A 23,419-nucleotide genomic window follows, 5' to 3' on the forward strand; every position below is an offset into this window, starting at 1 on the left:
ACAAATCCATCAGACTTTTACTTGAGTAGGTTACATATAGGCCTAACTGAGTAAGTGTCACCTCTGGAAATACTATACCACTGTTAGTAATTATCAGTATCGGCCGTATAATACACTAGCCACATTACTCAGGGCAGGCTGAAGGGCTGACTTGTTATGTCCATGCTGCTGCAGTGCTGGTGAGGCCGCGCTGAAGTATTTGCTGGCCGGCTGACAGTTCTCCAGTTCTCCAGGCTCTCTGCTCGCGGGTCAGCGAGCGGCGCAGTCTGTCAGAAAATTGGATTAGCACGACGAGCCCCTTTCAAAGAAACCGCGAGGCGGGCAGCTCCTCCTCCATCACGCCACCTCACTCTCCTCCACACCGAGGCGTATATATGTGCGTGTGACCGCTCCACTAAGCAGGCTACTGTAAGCGGCGAGTAAGGGTGAGCTACACAGAGTCTAAACCGCTCTTTTTTCTTCAGTTTACTAGCCATTTCCCCTCACTGGGTCGCTCGCCAGCCGCTGCGGACATGTCAGCATCCAGCCAGTGCAGGTAAGATTAGGCACCAGTCACAGTCCACCTGCGTTCAGTAAAACGAATTTATCCTGTATAACGAATCTGTTCCTAATCAAGGTATTAAGTCATCGACATAAACAGTAATAATAAAAGAAAAGAGCACCTAGTGAGATCGACGGCTGATGTGGAAAGCAAAAGCTCCTCGCTGTTTATTGCTGACTGTGTGGTTTAATCCAGACCACAACGTAACGGTCAAAATGCGAGGACGCGCGAAACGTCAGTTTATTTTTAAATGAGCTCAGTTACGTTTTCTGTCCTGGTGAAATATGAGACGTATTTGATGTGCCATTGCTAAACAACACCATTCTGATTGTGATGACTATAGTTGTCCAAGTCCCGTCAAAAAAGCTAACATACAAATGATTAAATGACAAATAAATGTTTAGCTGTCAATCCAAATATATTATAATACCAAAACTGTAGAGTTTGGTAACATAATGCCACCTGATTACAGTCATTAAGCGTAACGATATATTACTAGCCTGCTTCGTGAATAGCTGCTCTCCGAGGCTGGAGCACGCCCTTAAAGGGGACGCGCACATATGGCCACATTCAGCTGAAGTGGTCATTGAGAAAAACAGCCTACAGTCTTCAAACTGTGACTATTTCTGAGGTTTTGGTCAGAAAGCTGAACAAAAACCTTGCGTCAGAGGTGTGCCCAAAGCAATAGCAATAGTGAAGTGGCCGGCGTGGTCAGCTGGTAATCGTCCCATGTGAGGGCTTTTACCACGCAGTTGATCAGTCAGAGGCTCAGCTTTGTGAAATCTGTCCTGAATCCAAAGTGCTGAGGCCGCAGTGTGTGTGTGTGTGTGTGTGTGTGTGTGTATGTGTGTGTGTTAGCACCACGGACAGCGTCCCCCCTCCTCCAGCCCACTGCCTCCATTTCACATCGCCTCTAGTGGTGCTCGAATAAACACGACCAAACACAGCCCCCAAACGCACTCGGCCGTCTGTACACTTAAACACGCTTTATGTTTCCACTTGTCCAGTTCGCCTCCAGGTTTGGCTGCTCCAGTCCCAAGTTAGATTTAAAGCAGACTGTAAAACAGTCAGAGATAAACGTTTATGATGACTGAAGTTTTATGGTTTCTAAATCACACGGGGACGAGCATTTATGAGCACAAAACAAAAGGCATGCGTTTCCTTTGGAACACTGTCTTATGAATAAGCAACCAGGTCGCTGGGGTCAATTACAGTGGGCTCAGATACAGTCACTATTAAAATAGTCTCAATGATGAGAATCCAACTAAAGGCACAAAACACGTTACTACTATTACTACATGTATTACCACTACTGCTGTCACTACCACTTTCACTACTATTACTACCACTTTCACTACTACTACTATTACTGCCACTTCACTACTACAACTATTGCTACCACTTTCACTACTACTACTATTACTACCACTTTCACTACTACTACGACCATGTTCACTACTACTACTACTGTTACTACCACTTTCACTACTAATACTATTACTACCACATTTACCACTACTATGACTACCACTTTCACTACTACTACTATTACTACCACTTTCACTACTACTACTACCATGTTCACTACTACTACTACTGTTACTACCACTTTCACTACTAATACTATTGCTACCACATTTACTACTACTATGACTACCACTTTCACTACTACTACTATTACTACCCCTTTCACTACTACTATTACTACCACTTTCACTACTACTGCTATTACTACCACTTTCACTACTACCACTATTACTACTACTAGGAGAGACCAGGGAGGACTGTAACAGTAGTTGTACCAGTCTCTATAACTTAGTGTTTGTGCTTAGTGTTTGTGCTGTACATTTCAAACTTTCATACAAGATACGCATATTTAACTGTTGCAAATATTAATAGTATAGAAAGCTACTGTTTACTCACAAATTGAGCAAATTGGTATGCAGAAAGTTTGTGGGGTAGATTGTAACAGTAGGTGAAGGATGAGAATTTACTGAGGTAAAAGACATGAAAAAAAAGTCCCTTTATCTCTCTTCAAAGCAGGAACCAAAACATTTTAAACACGTTACATCATTTATTTGTGTTATTTAAAGAGAGAAGCTGCAGATAAAGTAGGATGAAGTCAAATTTACACTAAGTTAAAGTTTACAAGAGTTAAAGTTTATCTTTCCTGAGTGGATTCATGTAAGAAATACTAGAGGGCCTATTGTTCTTTGGTAAGTTTCTCTCCATTATGTTGTGTGTTACGAGACGCACCATATCCTGGTCATCATGGTACTGCTAGATTTTCACATAGGATTAACCTAGAGAAACTGCTGATTTAGACCACACTTAACCTCCATTAATATGAGTGCTTACCAAGATATAATATAGGTTTTATTTTCTTACCTCAAAATCTGGTTTTATTACATATCACATGTCACTGTTTAACACAAAGTCTTCAGCTCAGGAGAATAGTTACTATTACTTCTTCTACTATTGCTACTATTAATATTACTATCACTGCTATTACAATTACTATGACTACTCCTCCTACTACTATTACTACTACTATAAATACTACCATTTCTACCACTATTGTTACTATTACTACTATTACTTTTACCAGTACTATTTTTTATTTTACCTTGAATTAACCGGGGTAGTCATATTGAAATTAAAAATCTATTTTGCAACATTAATCAATTACTGAAGCAGTGCATGTGTCTTCCTACCTTTTTAATCACATGCCTATTGTTCTGTTTGCATGGCTACGGTCACTTATAAACAGAGTGGTTTCAATCGAGTACATAGAGAGAACAATACTGAGCTACAGCAACTTAGTGATCATTTAATGGGGGCGGACTGAATATACTCTTCAGTGTTCTTAACTAGAATAGAATAGAATAGAATAGAATAGAATAGAATAGAATAGAATGGGGTTAAATATTCTTCCATTGAGTTCCACTGAGTTCTGGTCTATTTATCTGTGTTGTAAGTGCTGTTCTCCTGGCTTGTACCTAAGCCTATTCTTTTTTCTCTATGAAACTGCCAAGAGGACTTGATAGGGTCACTGCAGTTGACAGCTCATTTCTCTGTAGAGTCTTGGTGCATTTTGGGAGCGTTTGTGTGCGCATGTGTTGGTGTGTGGGTGGGGGTTGGAGAATGGGTGTAAACTAGATGTTACTGACAGCTACATTATGTGCTTCTTAACCACCAGTCAGTCAACTACAATTGAGGCTATACTGGCACCTTATATGCTCGGCACAACTCGTCAGTCCTCATGCTTCATGCACCCTGAGTGAGAGCACAGATTGCACTAAAACCTAGCCCTGAGTGCACACTTCTCACGAAAAGCGGTGTGCTTGTAACTCTGGAACTCAAGATTGAGTATATATCAGGTTTAATAATGGAAATGATGGCTTTTTCTGTCTCTAGCTATACGTATGAGCAGTACAAAGAGACAGCGGACTGGTTGCTGGCTCATACACACATCCGGCCCAAAGTGGCAATCATCTGTGGCACAGGCCTCGGAGGACTGGCCGATTTGCTGGACAACAAGACTGCGTTTCCTTATAAGGACATCCCCAATTTCCCTCGCAGTACAGGTAGGTGGAAGTGGGCTGACAGTTTGTGATCTCAGGCTGATTACTGGTCACAATCCTCAAGATTTAGTTTGCAACAGCATTATCTAATTTGTTTTAGCTTGGGATTTCCTGTTGTGTTGTTTCTCTTCCTGAAACAACTTTTTGATGTGAAGAGTGGGTGTTGTTTGAAAGAAACAAATGTAATTCTGTGTGCTGTTATGTCATTGTGACAGTCCCTTGTAAAGGCAAGTCAGATCTCTTTCATGTTAACATATTAACACACAGCCACAGTTAATCAACATCTGAACATGCACTGGAGATTTCTGTCTGCTTTCTCTGAACTCTCGTTTGTCAGAATTAAGCTTAGCAAAGCACTCATACAATGGCCCTAAAATAATTTGAGCTAGGGCTGTCAAACTTTTAAAACAAATAATCAAAATTAATCACATTATTTTGTATAGTTAATCATGATAAGTCACATTTGTCTCATTGACTCTAAAGAAAGTTTTTTTTTATTTAAAATCAGTGTTTTTTTTTATTTTAATACATGATTGGACAAGAAAGCTTAATCAGAATATACTTATTCTTTTTAGTAATTCAGTTACATTATTTTTTATTATTATTATTTTTGTCATGTGAACACAGGGCTGAACATGAAAATTTCATGATTTCCATAGGGTGAATTCCAGTTTTTATCACTGATGTCTAGTGAGAGCAACAGTGGCTACATGCTCCAACTCCTCTGCAACTGTGGCCGTCTCGATCCCATAGTGCTATGTTACGTCTTGTTTTGAGGGGAACTGTAATTTTCCACTTTGTTGTTGCTTTTGTTAGTTTGCTGTTAGTTGATTTATCCATAGTTCTCTCGCAAGCATTGATCAGCTTAGTCAGCCGAAGGCTGTGGTTTCCAACCCTGGTTTTGGAGAGCTAACTTCCTGCAGAGCTCAGTTCCACCCACAATTTGCTGCTCAAGCTAATCTACCTCTTCCCAAGTCCCCGATGGCTGGATCAGATGTACTAGAGTTAAGTAAATGGCAGGGCAGCTTATTGGATACAGGTTGGAACTAAACTCTGAAGAAAAGTAGCTCTCCAGGACCAGTGTTGGAAACCACTGGGCCCTCCAGGTGTTCTCCGGTGCCTATGTTACTGATATTACTGATATTGCCATACCAGTGCAGTGTTTTGATTACCTATGACTAGACATCCTTCAGTGATAAACAAATTCACCATAGAGACAGTGCACATTTAGGCCACGCCCACACTGTGGGGGGAAAACAACTCTGCACTTCCCATTGATTTGCATGGCTCACTTCTCTTTATTGATTTTGAATTAAAATTGCAAATATGCCAAAAAGCTGTTGCATTGTGAGTTGTGTGACAAATAAGATCAAAAACGTGATTTAAGGTTTTACAGGATTCCAAGATGCAAAACGGAGCCAAAAAGACATCATAGTTGGCTTATGCTATCAACAGACAGGGACTTTTGGGATGCTGATAGTATCCACGTCTAGGTGTGCAATGAACATTTTTTGTCAGGTAGTATCCAATACTTCATTAAGTAGTTAGTTAAGCTGTTTAGATTCTTGCTACCTTAGCTTTCTCTAGGTTAGCTTGCTAGCTAGATAATAATGAAGGTAATGGTAATAGTTTCTCTAGCTACATATCTAGCCCTTTCATCAAGTGGATGGGTATTGAAATAGGCTGGTGTTGACATTTTATGTTAAAGTTGATTTAAGATGCCGTGTCCTGCAATTTCTCATTCACTCCCTTTTAAAACTTGTGGAATGTTTTCTTCCACGTGGGGTGTGGCTTTCCCTCCGATGACACAATGCACACTGTTTCTATGGCAGTAACTGGATATGACTATTCTTTTTATCAAGACAGCCACCAATGGAACTCGCCATTTAAAAGCTGTATTTGAACAAGAGACCTACAATTGCAGAGTCATAGCAAAAGCATGTGAGTAGCTGGGCTTTAGGCTGGAATTACAGATGGTTCAAAGGGTTAAACTAGAAAAACAAGTTCATAGTATAAAAAATGAATGAGGTTAATAAATTCTTACATTTAGTTTGACACCACAGTAATAAGTTATTGTGTTAGGAAACAAAATCAAGTGGCATTTTTTAAACAGAGCATTCCAATGCTGTTATTTCCTCTGTAGGTTTTCATCCAAAACAGCTTTGTTCTTTTCTGAGTTCAAGATCCCATCAGTGAACACTGTGCTTTACAGTATTCTTACTGCAGTCTTGTTGAAATTCAAGCAAAGATTCTACTATCAGTTTAATGTTGGACTAAAATGTTTCTCTCTGAAACACATATTATTTTGTTAAACATTTTATGAAGTAACTGATATAACTTCATTAATGATTACCAATGTTTAAAGTGTCCAAATACTTTTTAGGGCTACAGTATATGTATCAGTAGCAAATACTACCTAGAAGTAAATGTTGATTTGTAAAGGTGTTTTTCTCTAAGATACACTCTTTGTTTCTTCAATGGTTCTTTAGTAAAGACAGTGCTTCTATATAGAACCACAAACACTGAAAGAACCATTTGCATGCTTAAATGGTTCTTTGCGTTGTGAAATGGTTCTTCAGACTGATGGAAAATGTGTTGTATATGGTTTTATATACAGTTTTAAATGGGTGGTTGGGGTCGCCAGTGTCCTCCCTGAAATCTGATTGGCCTCCCCAGATGCCACTCCAAAATTTCTTTGACATTGGCTTCCACCTCGCTGTGGGGCAGGTGTTTGCTCCTTTAAGAGGAGAATTGTTTCAGCAGAAGAGCTGTCCAACCTCTCTCCAACCTCAACCCCCTCAAACTATGTTCAAAAAGGTTCTATATGGAACCACATTCAACACATTCTCTATCAATCTGAAGAACCTATTCACCATACAAAGAACCCTTGAAGCATGCAAATTGTTCTTTGAGTGTTCATGGCTCTATATAGAACCATTGTCTTTACTAAAGAACCCAAAACCCCTTGAAGAACCATCTTTTTAAGAGTGTATGTAATATAATCTAAGGTTCTTTTCTGTTTTCTACAGAAAATAACATCTGATATGCTGTAACACAATGCATTTTTTTCATTTTAAAAGTTTAAAAATAGTCTTAACAACTGAGCCAATAATAAATAGTGAACTGTAGTTTCTTATAAATTACACATATGTGTAAGCTGCCCAGGATCATTACTCACTGAGCTAAACAAATAAATTGTCATAAAAAGTCATAAGCTAATAAGTTCAGCTAATATTTGCAGAGAAAATTTGCAAATTTGCTAGCTAATTTATTTAATGATTCTTCGAGTATTCGTAGATGATACTTGCACAAGCTACCGTATCTCTTAATATTTAAAGTAAAGTAAAGCTTTTACATTGATACATGTCAAATGTCTTGCTAGAACCCTAAAATTGGTTACTGTTGAAAACAAAAATTTATTAACTTGGCATTTTTGTTATATCTGCATTAAATGATAAAGTATTGAAATTACGTCCATAGACAATCATTCCTACTTCATTCATATTCAGTGTGGAGAGGGGTTGCCAGTACAGCAGTATGTATAGAATGATGCCCTCGGCTGCACAGGTCTCTAATATATCTGTATAGTGTCACAACTTTATTTGGAGTAATAATGTGCGAACTAATCAAGAGTGAATGGAATAACAGTCCAACTTTGCCCCCTTCACCTTATTGTATGTCTGATAACTACTTACATTTGCAACCATTAATTAATCCGTCTCTCTGTCTCTTCAGTGGAAGGGCATGCGGGTCAGCTGGTCTTCGGGGGGCTGAAAGGGAAGCAGTGTGTGTGCATGCAGGGCCGCTTCCACTTCTACGAAGGCTACAGCACTGCTACAGTGAGTATCTTCCTCATTTACCGTAACTATGCCCCATCAGCCCATCTGTCCAGCAGGGATAGCAGAAGATGTGCAAAACAAAAGACTTCAGCAAAGTTCAATGCGAAGGAGTGATAGCAAATCTACAAGAGCAAGAGTTATTCATAGACAGCAGCTATTTAATTACTTTACTGCTTTTCATTTAAAGGTTCCCAAGAGGCCTGGGTAGAGGAAAAAGTGTTTCACAAGGGCTGTCACGAGAGGTGTTTTCTATCTGGAATTTATGACAGTTGCATTGTTACACACACCTGAGCAAAGGAATTCTGCACTGAAAATGAAGCGCAGGAATAGAAGTTTCTGGACCCCCCTTACACATTCATACACGCTGTGGCACCCATTCAAACAACCACGTACAGTTGTGATTTTCTAAGTGAAAATAAGTTAACACATCCTCTACAGTGAAAAAGCTTAAAATTAGCATTTTTTTCTGCCAATTTAATGCATTATTTTTATTTATTTGTTAACAAAAACGTGAAAATGTTAAATTGTTACCCCCAATAAATTACATTCAGTAAATCAACAGAAACTGCATTAAAATGTGCAAGAGTGTTCTGTGTAGAGGATGTGTGCGTGTTTTCACAAAGAAAATCACCAGGGGCTGACCAGGGGCTGATGAGGGGTTCCCATGCTTTTGCATGCTACTAAACTGCAATCAATATGTGGTAACTGTCAAAGAAATTGGAAGAAGCTTTTAGCTCCACTTGTAGCTTTTCTCTAATTTGACATTGTTTGGTAATACATTCAGAATCTTTTGATGAAATGTGCCAAAATAAAGATAAATACATAAATAAAACATAGATAAAAATAAACATATATAGATAAAAGAAAATATATAAAATCTTAAAAAATGATTTATTTATGTCATTCTTCAGTATGCTAAAGAGGCAGACTAAACCTACACATTATTGCTAAACCATTGAGAAAGCAATAGTCATTCTTGCTGTGTTTTTAAATCACATTAAAATCCTAGGAAAAAGCTATGTTGTTACATCTAGCTACTGCTACTGATGGTGGAGGCCTTGAACCAAGGCCAACACAAGCAGTACAGCATTCCAGCCATTTTGTAATGTTATTGTTTTAAAAAACAGAATAGAAATTGTATGTAGTGTGAATTTGAATTAGCTTAGTGAGGCAGCTTCCATTAGCTGCTCATACTAAGCTGATGTCGTGGCATTTAGCATTAGCTAGCTGGCTACTAGTTATCTATAGAAACTAATATAAAGGAACAATAAGCATTAAGAAATGTTATTAGCAGAGAAGAGTAGATGAAACATTCGAAATGACCACTTACATTGAACTTAAAGGGTTAACCTTTATTTTGAAAACATAGACGTGTCTTTTTCTAGTTTGCAGATACAAAGCAAAGTCTGAAGTTAAGACATGGGGCCTTTAGAAGTTAAATCCAGGCACAAGTTTCAGTCAGATTTGGATTAAAGATCTAAAATCAGAGTATGGATTTAAGCAAATGAATTGCAACCTTGTGCAGCACAGTCCTTCCAAAGTCTGCTGAGAAGCATGGGTCATTTATAAGAACCTGGGCATTGCCAGAGAAAGAAATCTGACCTGAGATTCAGGCTTCTGTGTCTGCATCAGCAGTGGAGGAAATACACAAATCCTTCACCAGGGTTAAAACAAACAGCCTGGTGGACTATTACTCTGGTAAACCTGAACGTCCAACATCCTACAATCCACTTGGATTAATGTATTAAAATATCTGCACAACAATGAATCTAAGTATAAAGAACAAGTAAAATTAAGTCTAGCAAAATAATGTGAAATAAATGTAGTTTATTTAAATTTTAGAATGAATTTAAATGCAATGTTTGAGTCTAAGTCATTTTCTGCCTGGCACTTTCTCTTGTAGTTCACTCTGATCTTAGGCAGGTTTGAGATAGCCACTGGAAAATTAATAGTTCGATACTTTGTAACTACTTCCCCAAAATTTGTAGCCAACTACAATTTAGCTACTTTTTCAGAAAAAGTAGTGGCTACTTCTTAGCTACTTTTTGAAAAGTAGTGCACTACATTTTAGCTACTTTCAAAGCGCGATTGTCAGAATGTTTGTGAATCTCCACCTGACACACCAAACAAGCCCAACTGACAGTGTGAACAAGACACTGAATTAATCATGTGCCAGAAAGAAACATACAACTGAAAAGCTGCAAATATACAAAAAGATCACCAAAAGGTAAGTTTAAGTGTAACCAACAATCAAACTTACAGAACCAAAGGCGTGATATCCAACAAAAATTTAGATTAAAGGTAAAGTCAATCATTCCAGTCAATTTCCTAACAAAAATCAACAAGAATAACCAAATACAAACCAAACAATTTTATCAACTTTGTCAACTGTTCAAATAAAACTGCTCCAATGTAAACATTTCAGCAAGATATACAGACATGACATTCAGAGTCCTGTTCAACAATGCTTTAGCGACACTTTAGCCTCAAAATTCTCATCAGTGACCCTGGCTCTATTTGGGGTGAGAATCAGGCCTGAATAATCTCTCCACTGCTGCAGAGATGTTGCAGCTCCACAGCAGAACTAGATTTTTAGGTAAAATTGCATAATCCTCTTTTGCTGTAAAATTGTTATAACACACAGTTTTCACAATAAATGGTCTTAAATGCTGGAGTTAACTCATAACTGCTAATTCACCAACCTTTAACGCTGAAGGTTGGCACGCAGACTCTTAAACAGATAACAGATAACAATCTTGCCTAGCTCGTAGCTAATGAAACAGCAAAGAGAGAGATTTAGGATGAACATCGATAATTTGTAGACGAATGGATTTATCTGCATTTAAGAGCACTCCAGCTGGTTTCCTGATATGTTTAATCTGCAGCGAGAAACTGTCAAACACTAAGTCGCAAGGCTGCAGCTTCTCTTTCCCCAGCTTCTTGTTTGAATTGTCCCATTCCACCTTAAATGGTGCAGCAGTTGCATTCTAGCGCCTCAGGCACCGTGTAAGGTGGAACGGGACAATTTGAACAAGGAGCTGGCGAATGAGAAGCCTCATTCATGAAAAGTTGAATGTTGCGGAAAAGTTTCTTGATTGAGATGCGAAAAGCGGCTACAGCTGAACCAAAGGTTAAAGTCTGAGTTTTCGTTTATATTATATTTTTAATTATTTCTAGCACTTTAGCACATACTGAGACATGTTTAGAGCCATGATGGTAAAACGGACACAAAATGTTGTGGCTCCAAAGGTGGTCTCATTTTTGTTGAAAGGACAAAATGGCTCTCCTTAACATTTCAGTTGCGACCCCTGAGCTAAGCCTACCAGTAAGGGGTGATCAGTGCGTGCCCGTTTGCTTGAACTGTCCGCGGCTCAGTCTGGATTGCACAATCGCCGCTAGCCCAGTTAATGACTGCGCTCTATGGTTCAGATTTTGCGCGGATTGCCTGAAGCCTGTTGTGAAAATCATCGCTATAGCTACACAAAAATTTGTAGGCGCTACAGCTATTAGCTACATTTCATAAAACTGTTGTGGCTACAGCTATTAGCTACAAAAAATTGTAGTTAGCTACAAAATGTAACGCACTACTTAGCTACTCCCCCATCCCTGATCTTAGGTTTATAGTTTATGAGCTCTGCAAAACAATATGCAAGCATAATGTTGAAACACAGCACTCCATTGAGTAGGATTCATCTTTTAATTTTAAGTGAAGTCTTCAAAAGTATAAGTAATTAATTGCAATACAAATATTCTATTGAAGTATTTAAGTATGCATATACTTTTACTCTCCAACCCTAATTAAGTTGGCTTACTGTTCTGTTTTATTTTTCTAGTTGCAGTTTTTGAGCCAGAACCATGAAACTTTGTTATACAATATTTTACAGCAATGGCAGAACACCTTAGCAACTACATGGAATAATGGAGCAATGGCCAAGCAACACCTTAGCAACCACCTAGGATACCATAGCATTAGCCTAGCATAACTTTAGCAACCACTTGGGAGGCCACAGCAACATCCCAGCAGTACCTAGCAACCACCTGGGAGGCCACAGCAACATCCCAGCAGTACCTAGCAACCACCTGGGATTCCACAGAAATGGCTTAGTCAAGCCAACTTTAATCTGGTTTTGAACTTTCTCATTCAAGTTAAGATTTGAAGGGCAAAAATTAATCATAAATCAACTCGGAGAGACTTGGTAAATATGGGCTCTAATTATAGGACCAAACGTCTTCCCAGACCTGTAAATTGGCAAGATAACAAAAATATGAGAGCAAGCTGACCACGAATAGAAAATGAAGAGTACAACAGGGTGAATTTTAAAGATGGTAAACAAAAATCTCATAGGAAGATTTCTGCTCTGGGATTAATTTTGGGACCAAGATCAACTTAAGCAGGGAAGGAGTCTGATCCTAGATCAGCTAAAGGACCATTGCTTTGGGAATATCAACCCAGGACCAGTGCTTAGTGTGAATATTTGATGAATGCATATTGTCACTGTCATTCCATGAACTCAAAACTCCATTTATTTTATTGTATTTTATTTATTTGAAAATGGTTGCTGTTAGGCCAACATAAAAGTCCAAAATCATATATATATATATATATATATATGTGTGTTACCCTTCTTTCTCCTGAAAAGGTTTTGTTCTGACAATATTTAGTCTTATTTTTAGACCTAGAAATGAAAGTTATGGACATTCTTTACATTTAATTGCACTTACCTACCAATTACAGGAAAGGGCTGTTTGAGAGGTTTATGACAATGTGGGATTTGTAAAATGTTATCAGCTACACAATCAAATGTCATATACTTGTGATTCACCTTTTATATTAGCCCAGTGTCTGTTGCATCATCTTGTCTGAGATTAAATTATTTTGTTTATGACTGACAAACTGCAGCACAAAAATGAAAGTTGCAGCAGAGGCATGTATGAGGCTAAATGGTAATTTGCACATTTTCTAAGATGCAGTAGTCTAAATGACATACTGCATTAATCAAAATTATTCACACAACCTTCATTGAAGGCTTGATTGATGAGCATCCGAGATGTTATACACAAACTTCCTGGACTTAAATGAATGCTGTTAGGAGCATTCATACAGAAGACTGTGATCTGTTAACTGCTAAACTGTGAACAAATCATACTGCAATAGGAAAATTGTAAATACTGAAGACGAAGCAAGATTGCCTTCTTAGGTTAAAATCTAGCCCTCGAAATCCTAGACAGTGCACACTGATAGACAATAATTCATCAGTTGACACTTTCTTCTGACAATCATAAACCTCAAGACTGACACAAAGGTTATTCTGTATCTAACCATTGACCCTTAAGGCTTCCATAGCCGGAGTATCAGGAAGATGAGTGTAGCTTAGAGAAAGTAGATGGTTAACCTTTGACTATGGACACCTCAATCCAGTAATGTCGCTCCTGAACTCTTAAGACCAGATGACCTTTTCTCACTCTTGAACTATGATCTGTAGTTAAACGTTTCCCACTAACATTTTCAAACGTGATTTGAGACAACAGACAAAGTGCTGGTTTAAGCCTTTGTTTGTGCTCATCAGTGGATGCCTCCGCAAGATCTGCAAGATAACGTGAGTCCTTCCTCTCCTCAGCTATAGCAGGAAGAAGCATTTTGATAATGTTGACTGTTCCTCAGAATCGCCCAGTATATCAGATCGAAAGCTTGTAACATGACATCCACACATATGAAACTCACAGAAGATCATTAAAGGGGAATTCCACAAATTCCTCTGAAGGTCTGCATAAATAAATGGCTAGAAATTAAATAAAGTCATTCAGAGTGGTTTCATGAGAAATGCCCTTTTAGAGAGAAACTTACCTATTCAGAATTGTTCACAGTGTTGGTGATAGGAACCAGACGTCTGAAGAGTTTGATGTTTCTGAAAGCTCCCTCACAGAAAACTACTACATGAAATGGTACTGAAAACACTGCCTGATGCCCAAGACGTTGTTGTTGACATTGATATGATAGTTTCGAGATCTGTTAATGGTGGAGACATACATGCAAGGCATTGTAAAGCAAAAAAGGCCTTAAAGAAAATGTTTTTTTCAGATTTACCACTATGTTGCAATCGTTAACATTACACATAAAAACATGAAGACGTGTAGGTTCGCAGGTGGTTTCGGATAATAAATAAAATGTCCATATTCCTGTTGTAAAGATTGCGACCCCTGCTTCCTATCACCACCATTGCAAAGTAATTGGGGTCCACAAGTTTCTGTATAACACACCATTTCACTTCAAACCACTCTTAATAACTTTGTTTACATCTTAACTGAATTATGCTGAGATTTTGAAAAAATCATTGTAAATCCCACTTTACAACAAGTTTTCATAGTGTTGTCCATTGTTGTTCACACAAATGTCTGTATATGACAGAGGTTTGTGTTATAAATATTTATATGTTCTTCAGACGTGATAAATCATGAACACATTTTGGATTAAGAGCGGGTTTAAAATGACAATGTATTTCATCTGAATCCACTGTTCTGCTATATTGTGACAACAATACACACACACACACACACACTCACACTATATGGAGCAAAGTATTGGGACACACCTCTTAATCATTGAACTCAGGTGTTTCACTCAGTTCCTTTGCCACATGTGTATAAAATCAAGCACCTATCCATGCAGTCTGCCTTTACAAACATTTGTGAAGGAATGGGTCATTTTAAAGAGCACACTGAATTTGAGCGTGTTACTGTAACATGATGCCATCGTTGCGATAAGTCAGTTTGTGAAATTTCTTCCCTCCTAGATATTCCATGATCAACTGTGAATGGCATTATTGAAAAGTGGAAGCGTTTAGGAACAACAGCAACTCAGCCACGAAGTGTCAGACCACGTTAAGTTACAGAGCGGGTTGCCGAGTGCTGAGGCACATAGTGCATAAAAGTCACCAACGCTCTGCTGATTCAATAACTGCAGAGTTCTAAACCTCCTCTGGGATTAACATCAGCACAAAAACTGTGCTGGGAGCTTCATGACAAGGGTTTCCATGGCCGAGCAGCTGCATGCAAGCCTTACATCACCAAGCACAATGCCGCCACTGGACTTTGATGCAGTGGAAACGAATCTGTGGAGTGACGAATCACGCTTGTCTATCTGGCAGTCTCATGGACGAGTCTGGGTTTGGCGAATGCCAGGAGAACATTACCTGCCTGACTGCATTGTGACAACTGTAAAGTTTGGTGGAGGAGGGATAATGCTATGGGGTTGTTTTTCAGGGGTTGGGCTAGACCCCTTAGTTCCAGCAAAGGGAAATCTTAATGATTCAGCAGACCAAGTCATTTTGGACAATTGTATGCTTCCAACTTAGTGGGACCAGTTTGCTCTTTCTGTTCCAGCATGACTTAGCCCCAGTGCCCAAAGCAAGGGCCATAAAAGCATGGCTGGGTGAGTTTGGTGTGGAAGAACTTGACTGGCCCACACAGACCCCTGACCTCAACCCCACTGAACACCTTTGGGATGAACTAGAATGGAGATTGCGAGGCAGGACCTCTCGTCCAACATTAGTGTCTGACCAAACAAATGCTCTTCTTAATGAAGGGACAAAAATTCCCACAGACACACTCCAAAATCTTGTAGAAAGCTTCCCAGAAGAATGGAAGCTGTTATAGCTGCAAAGGGGGATCAACTCCATATTATTGCCCATGAATATAGAATGTGATGTCACAAAAGCTCCTGTAGGTGAAGTGTGTAGGTGTCCATATACATTTGTCCATATGGTGTATACAAACACACACACACCCACACAAATTTATATATTTACATATATATAAACATTCTGTTTAATTGTAATGATTGTTTTATTGACAAAGTGATCAAAATCAATTTGACTTTTACTCTTTCTGATCCAGTCTTACTCCCTCTTTCTCCCAGGTAACGTATCCAGTGCGTGTGTTCTTCCTCCTCGGGGTGGAGACCCTGATCGTTACAAATGCTGCTGGAGGAATAAACTCAAAGTTTAATGTTGGAGACATTATGATGATCAAAGACCACATCAACTTCCCTGGCTTTGCAGGCCAGAATCCTCTGTGTGGCCAAAATGAAGAAAAGTGAGATTCTGTTGAACTGAAAAAGCATGATGCACACTACCTCACATGACTGTAGATATATCCATCTTTCAGGACCCTACTATTATTGAAAATAATAACTTGATTCTCAACTCATTTTTACTCACTGTTCATTAAGAGGAATCATGCCAGTTGGAAATTCACAGTTTTCTTAGTGGACAGCAGCACATCACAGCACAGTTTTCTGTCTTCTGCTGACATATGGAATAATATACTACCAATATACCACTAATATACTACCAATCAGAAGTTTGTCTATGCTTTGCCTCTCCATTCTTTTGATTTGCTTCCATTCTTGCTTTCAGTTTTTCAAAGGAATGTGCAGGGACATGTTCCACACCTCCAAAGTTCAGTGTTAGACTTAGTTGGTTGCATTTTCAGCTTCTCACAATCCAATTAATTCCGAATACCTTCAGTGACGTTGAGGTTCTGAGAACACAGGCAGCTTTTTTTGTTTTGCATATTTGCATATTTCCCTCTTTTTTGTCTATTGTCTTTTTTCAGTAACAGCTCAGTAAACGAAACACATCTTTTCAGAGCCATAGCATTATGTTGTCTTCTCACAGTGGAAAGATGGACAGAAACCCGGTTGATGTTTTTTTCAGATCTGAAGCAAGAGTGGAGCTTGACTTTCTCCCATCTCCTACACTTCCATGTGGATAAAATAAATTAAAACATTTTACTGTTGTTAATTTTACTTTTGACAAGAACTGTGTGGATATAATTGATTTTATTCATGTGGAACCAGTGTACACATTTGAATCATGTTTCAGTGCAAACATGAAAGCCCTAAGTACTGTTTACCTGCTGTAAGGAGTTGAAAGGAGTTCTGTTTTGTCTGTATCTTTTAACCCCTTTCCCAACAATTATTGCCTGGAATCTGTGAAGTTGCACACTAACATATGAGAATCATTTTACACACTTGTTAAACACTTTTCTGTAACACATTTTAAATGCCTCACAGCATTCAACTGAGCTCTTCCAGGGTCTGACAACAAACTGTGGAAAGCTTGACTGCATAAAAAAGATCAAAATTGAAAATATTAAAGGAGAGGGCACTTAAAACTATACAGTGGATCTAATCATGTGTAAAAATGCTGCATTGCATTCCACGAATCTGAATAAATAATTCAGAACCTTCTTGATGTTAGACTCTTGGTTCCTCTATTGTGCTATGAATATGCACCTCTGCTTTAAAGGGTAGCACTGTGCACAGCTATTACTGTGGTCTGATTATTTCTAATAGAGGAGCGTGCATAACTAAGCTGTAGTTGTTGTGTATGTGCAGGTTTGGGGTGCGTTTTCCCTGCATGTCAGACGCATATGATAAAGCCTTGGCCCAGCTGACCAAGCAGACGGCCGAGGAGCAAGGCTGCTCCTCTTTTCTTCAGGAGGGAGTCTACTGCATGCTGGCTGGACCCACCTTCGAGACCATAGCAGAGTGTAAAGTGCTTCAGCTGCTGGGGGCTGACGCTGTGGGTGAGTAGAAGACACACAAATTCACCACAGAAGTGTTGTACAGTGCAAAAATTGGTACTTGAGTTTCAGGTTTCACAGTGCTTTTTCTATGTTGCTGTCTTTTGTCATTTCAAGCATTTCTTAGGCAGAGAAATATACATAAATAAAGATGGACTGGAAAATAGGTCAGCCATTTTAATGGTGTGAAGGAGTTTCTGTAGAACATGATTGTATCAGTCTTTACCTTATACTTTGAAATCAAATGCATTGAGGAAGCTACTCCTTGCCTTTAGCTAACCCCTCGCTGGTGATGTTGCAATTTTATATGAATTATTTCTCACTTGTATACTTTTGTATACTTTCCTTTGTGTTTGTAAGTAGTTGAAGAGATATTATGATTTGATTGTGATAAATGGTTATTGTTGTGCAAGCAGTCTCATGAGTGTAATTATGAAATTATGTAATCACAGTCTCATAGATGTAAATATAAGTACAATTAAATGTACAGTGGGCTACACCTGAGACCACGTTGAAAATCTAGGGTTGTTTTCATTTAAACACAGAAATAAACAACAAAACGATTTACAATTTTGAATAAAAAATTAAACAAAGAAAATTTATGATAAAATTGACTACTCTGCACTGTTTCTAACTCACTATTCAAATTTAAGCAAATTTGTGTCACTGGCCATGTTAGGACCTCTGTACATGAAGTCAAGTTTTGGTTTTATTGGGGTTTTTTTCAGTCCTATCTCTTCCACCAAAGCTCATGCTCAGATGACTCTCAAGTGGATCTGATCTTGTTATCAGAGGCTTTCGTCATTGTTAATAATCATAGCTTGAGCACAGACTGTCATTAAAACAAATAGAGGACAAACACTAAGACATTCTGAAAATATATATTTTTTAAAATGTAAATATTTCACAGATTCCACTGTTCACTCAGATTGTTATGTTGATAACATAATTTGTAATGAAAAAAATTTATTAAATCACAAAAGAATGCAAAATAGACCCATTTTCACTAGTGGCCTCAGACTTTTGGTCCCTAATGCAAATGTAATTTATATTGTAAACATGAGATTACATACGCATTTGCATTTAAACAGTATGATAAAACAAGAAAACACAATGAATTGTAAGGGTTAAAAATACATCAATTACATTGAAAATTCAAATGTTTGAAGTAGCTATGTAGCAACAAAGTAATTGCAACCTAGCGGTGTTGCTGCTTGTAGTAACTTAGCTAAGATCCTTTTATTGAAAATCTGCTTCAACTACATTGACTAATTTCTCCCCAAGTTCCTGCTTTTACTTCTGGCTCATCAGAAGAAATCAGCCCAAAATTCAGCTTCTCAGTGAACATTAGTGCATTATGATAGTCAGACCCACTCTGTTCTATCGTCATATAAGGACTGACAGCTGAGAGCTGCAGGATAGCAGAACAGTCTAGCAACAGATGGAGGAGGGTTGAATCTCACACAGTACAGCTTAATAAAAAGCCTTAAATGGATCTACACAGTTAGTTTTACACTGTGTTCAAAATGCTATTCACTATTTACTATAAAGGAAAGTGATGCACTGAATATATTTGATTCATGTACATCATTTCCATGTGATTTAAATATACTACATCACTAATTTGTCTTTTGATTTGCTTACTTCTATCTGTTTCATAAATGTGCTGATGGAATATATTTATAGAGATGATGTACACATTTGAATCAGTTCAGTAAATCATTGTTTTCATTGTATATTGGATAGGAGCACTAGACTGAAACAGGTTTGCTCATCACTCTGCCATAGTGGTCACATTTCATTGCTAATGGCTAAGTGGATTATTCCAACTTAAAATATGTTGGTCTATGTAACTTTTTTTTAACCTCAGCACAGAATATAAAAATGCTAGGTAAAAATATGAGACCTGAAATCAAAACTGACCTTTGTTTCATGTTCATGTCCCTACTCATATTAAGCATTCATCGTATCATTTTTGCCAGCCTCGAAAACTAGCGGGCGGGGAAAAATAATATTAACCAATAATTTTATGTTTCACCTTTCCCTCCCACCACCCCACCTATCATCTAAAGAAGTGTTCATATAGGTTAATTCCCATTCATGTTGACAAAGTTGAAACAATAACTTATTTTTTATTCCTCTTTATTTACTAAATGGAGCTTATATTTTGTAGCAGTGTCTAAAAATGAGTAAAATAATAGTTTGAAAACATCCAGTGCACTTTTACAATTGCACAGTGCACCAGCATAGATAATAAACAAACAGTATACCTTACAGCACAGAGGACTTTGAATCCGGATGATAATTATAAAATCCTGGATTAAGGATTTAAGGTTCATATTTGAGACCTCTGTTATAGGGCATAATTTTGGACATCACAGCTGAAACATGGGCTCTCTCTCTCATTCTGACTGTTCTGCAGGGATGAGTACAGTTCCTGAAGTGGTGGTGGCACGTCACTGTGGCTTGCGTGTTCTTGGCCTCTCTCTCATTACCAACAAGGTGGTCATCACCTATGACAGTGAGGAACGCGCCAACCACGAAGAGGTGCTGGAGATCGGCCGCAAGCGCACTAAAGACTTCCAGCGGCTGGTCAGTCATGTGGTGGCTAACATGTAGCCTAGCCATTCCTTGGTGCCTGAGCAATCATTGCTACTTAACCATAAACAAAATGCAACTGCGAATGTGCATATGTAGAATGCTGCAAAGATATAATTGCACTAATGACAGAATCACAGAATATATTGTATTAGTAAAGAGTAGTTTATTATAATCTTTTACCTGCACCAACTGGCATTGATCTGACACTTTATGATTTGATTTGACTAAAATGATCATTACCTGACAGACTACCTACAGACACACACAAACACGCACACATTTTCTAAGCTGATTATCCTCCTGGGTGGCGGGTTACCTACAGACAACACATATTTATTGCTTAAGGTAACGCTCCATGACTGACAGTCTTCCAGCAACTTTCTGCTGTGGAACGACCAGTTTTAAGACCAGTGTTACTACACAGTGTCCACTACATATTATGACATTATTAGACCTTAGATAAAAGTCTATAACTAATATACCTTGTCACATGACATTGTCATTAACTGCACTTACAGATCATTTTATTTCCATTAGCCAAATAATTTAACTTGAGAAAGTTACTTGAATAAAGTAAAAAAATAAAAATATCTAAAAAAATGGTTAATAGTCTTATAATATTACAGGTATTGTCTACATTTAAGGTGGTTTTATGTTTTTTCAGTAAAGAGACCAGTTCAACACTGTGGTTGCTAAAACAACCAAGCATTTAGGAAAGTGCATTCACTGTGCAGTAGAGGTCTGCTACCTGAACTAAGCCCCAATTTATCAGGTATCAAGTTTTTTAACGTACAATCCAGTTGGAATTTGTGCTTTTTTAACCAGTGATCTTTTATGTAGTATATTGTATTGCATTTGAAGGAATAGGCCTAATTAATGTTTCACCTTCTGATCTTCCTCTGGTCTAGCATAGTATGTGCACAGCATAGGCAGCCTTACTAACTTTGCCATGGATGAAATGAAAAGAAATCTCATTTTAAAACTCCAAATGAGTCAGGGAACCATTATGATCTGTTCGTTATAGCAGATTAAAAGCACTCTTGTCATGGACAGTATAGAGCTTGCGGTAGTATTTAGAACTATGATAGCAAAAGGACTGGCATGTTGTCTCTTCACTGACAAACTGACTGCAGCAGCTTCTAGCCAGAAATATTAGTGTCAGAACACTTTCATGCACTAGCTTGGCTTTCAGATAAGTGTATAAAGTTTTTTAGTTCATTTTCTGTCAATCAACTCAAGTGCTCAGTAACGAACACAGCACTGTAGATCCATATCTGCAGGCAGGTTCGGTGCAGATTCAGGTTTCAAATTTAGCAGCACCACTTGTGCCTGGTCGCGTTGGGTTTCAAAGGTGCAGACCTCTATTGTGCACACAATGGATTCTCAAAACACACTAACAAATTGTTCATTGTTTCACATTTCAGATTGTACTGTACACTCTGTATTAGACACACACAGTCAGCCTTAAGCAGATACATAGAACCCATTAGGCTTTTCTGATGTGTATTTTAATGGTCGATGCTATACATTCTCATTCTAAAGCCTTGGAACAAATACACAAGCATGAGATACTTGATTTTTTCAGTATAATTCTTACTAGTGTTCTTACAGCAAAAGTATAAAAATACAATACAGATTACAATAGTCAAATACTAGTGTAATTGTAACCAAAGAAAACCATTGTGGATGCTTGTAGAAAACATACTGCAAAGACAAGTGCCTACAAGAAATATTTCACAAAAGACTACCTAACTAATAGCATTTTGCTGCTTGACTGCTTGACATTCTAGCCTACTAAGAGGGATTCACACTGTACACATTTTTGGGAGCCGAGTTGTCTTTTTTTAATTGTTTTCAATTGGACTTACATGTTTTTCGTGCTGTTTTTGAGCTGGATGTCTCATGTTTATGCAGCTGCATGGCTACGTTTTGTGAAGAGAGCTCTGGGCCCTGAGTATAAGAAACAACTCGAAACAGTCAAGTTCTGTGCTGACAAATCAAAAGAGAAGGCAGGCCTTTAGTGATAGTTGTAACGGAGGAGAGTTTGGCTAGTTGCAATGTTCCCAGACCGAAATTTTACTTTTTAGAATAGCTTGTTTTTGCTAGCAGCACCACGTTTCGGTAGTTCACAGTATTGAAACTACAGCTTTCTAGCACAGCTGACTGACAGTTACAACGCTGTTGTTGCCTAGCAGACATGCAGCCAGAAGCAGCATTCGTTTTCCACCACCCTTTTTTTCACCTTGAGAAAAATAGAGTAACCCCCCCACCCTCTGCCTCCTAACTATAGTAATAACTCAGTTTTAATAGCCAAAGTAGCCTTGAGATGATCAATTATTAGAAATGTTTGGTACTTTAGAAATGAATGTAGGAAATAAGGCCATACCTCTGTTACTAAAGGAAAGAGTTGTAGAACAAACTAAGGTACATAAGCTTCTAGAGGGTCCAACAACTGTCTGATCTGAGGATACCCAAGGGTGAGTGTCCTTAGATCAGACAGACATATTCCATCAAGAAAAATACCTCTTGAACGTCAGTAGTTAAAGTTATTCCACCATATAATATTTGTCCTTTCTTTCAACTTTATTGGTGTCTTTCTTGAGGACCAAGCGGTGTTCTGTGGCATTAAACTGGAAAATGCTGTCTGATTAGTTTTGCTTATGTGTCTTTAAATGTCCAACATTACAATGCATAGAAGGCTGCTGTATTTCTGTAGTAACAGAATATTCTGTATTGCACAAGAGTACTCTATTGTAGCCATTACCTTGAAATAAATATATAAAAATATGAAACAGCTATCGTATGCTTTTATTGATTTCACATGAGTTCTCATTTTTCTCACTTTGGTTGCAATCTGCAAGTAATCCAACAATGATTCCAATGTGTGCGTTTTGAGGGCAGGACATACAAGCCATACATACAGCATCCACGCCCCTAGTTACACACACATAATAAATTACTGAATGAAAAGAAAAAAAAACTCCATTCACTGCGTTATTAATTCATTCCACTGCCGCGTCCCAGAAGTAGAGCTGATATGAATTATTAAGCCTGTGAAATTTACAGTGTTGACGTCTCAAGCAGTAGAATAAAACCCTTCAACTAGTATACAAGAAGAGACACATACACAGTGTTTACAGATGAGAAAGCCAATGAAACGTGATTGACATTTGAGATAATTGCATATGTAGACGTTCGGGGAATGAAACCGTCATCGGCAAATCACTGCAGTTGAGATAAAGGCCAGGAAATGAAGCAATCAAGCAAAA

The 23,419-nt window shown here is 38.2% G+C and overlaps 1 protein-coding gene across 1 annotated transcript; it reads left to right on the forward strand.

Annotated features, from left to right (window-relative positions):
- The first annotated feature begins 425 nt into the window (after positions 1-425).
- pnp6 (purine nucleoside phosphorylase 6) lies at positions 426-22,932 on the forward strand. The gene is made up of 6 exons (XM_036585376.1): positions 426-535; positions 3,959-4,128; positions 7,861-7,964; positions 15,880-16,055; positions 17,362-17,552; positions 19,972-22,932. The coding sequence occupies exons 1-6, from the start codon at positions 513-515 to the stop codon at positions 20,166-20,168; spliced, it is 861 nt and encodes a 286-aa protein (XP_036441269.1). The 5' UTR covers positions 426-512; the 3' UTR covers positions 20,169-22,932.
- The last annotated feature ends 487 nt before the right edge of the window (positions 22,933-23,419 follow it).

Source organism: Colossoma macropomum, unplaced genomic scaffold (genome assembly GCF_904425465.1).
Source record: "Colossoma macropomum unplaced genomic scaffold, Colossoma_macropomum, whole genome shotgun sequence".
NCBI classification, from domain to species: domain Eukaryota; kingdom Metazoa; phylum Chordata; class Actinopteri; order Characiformes; family Serrasalmidae; genus Colossoma; species Colossoma macropomum.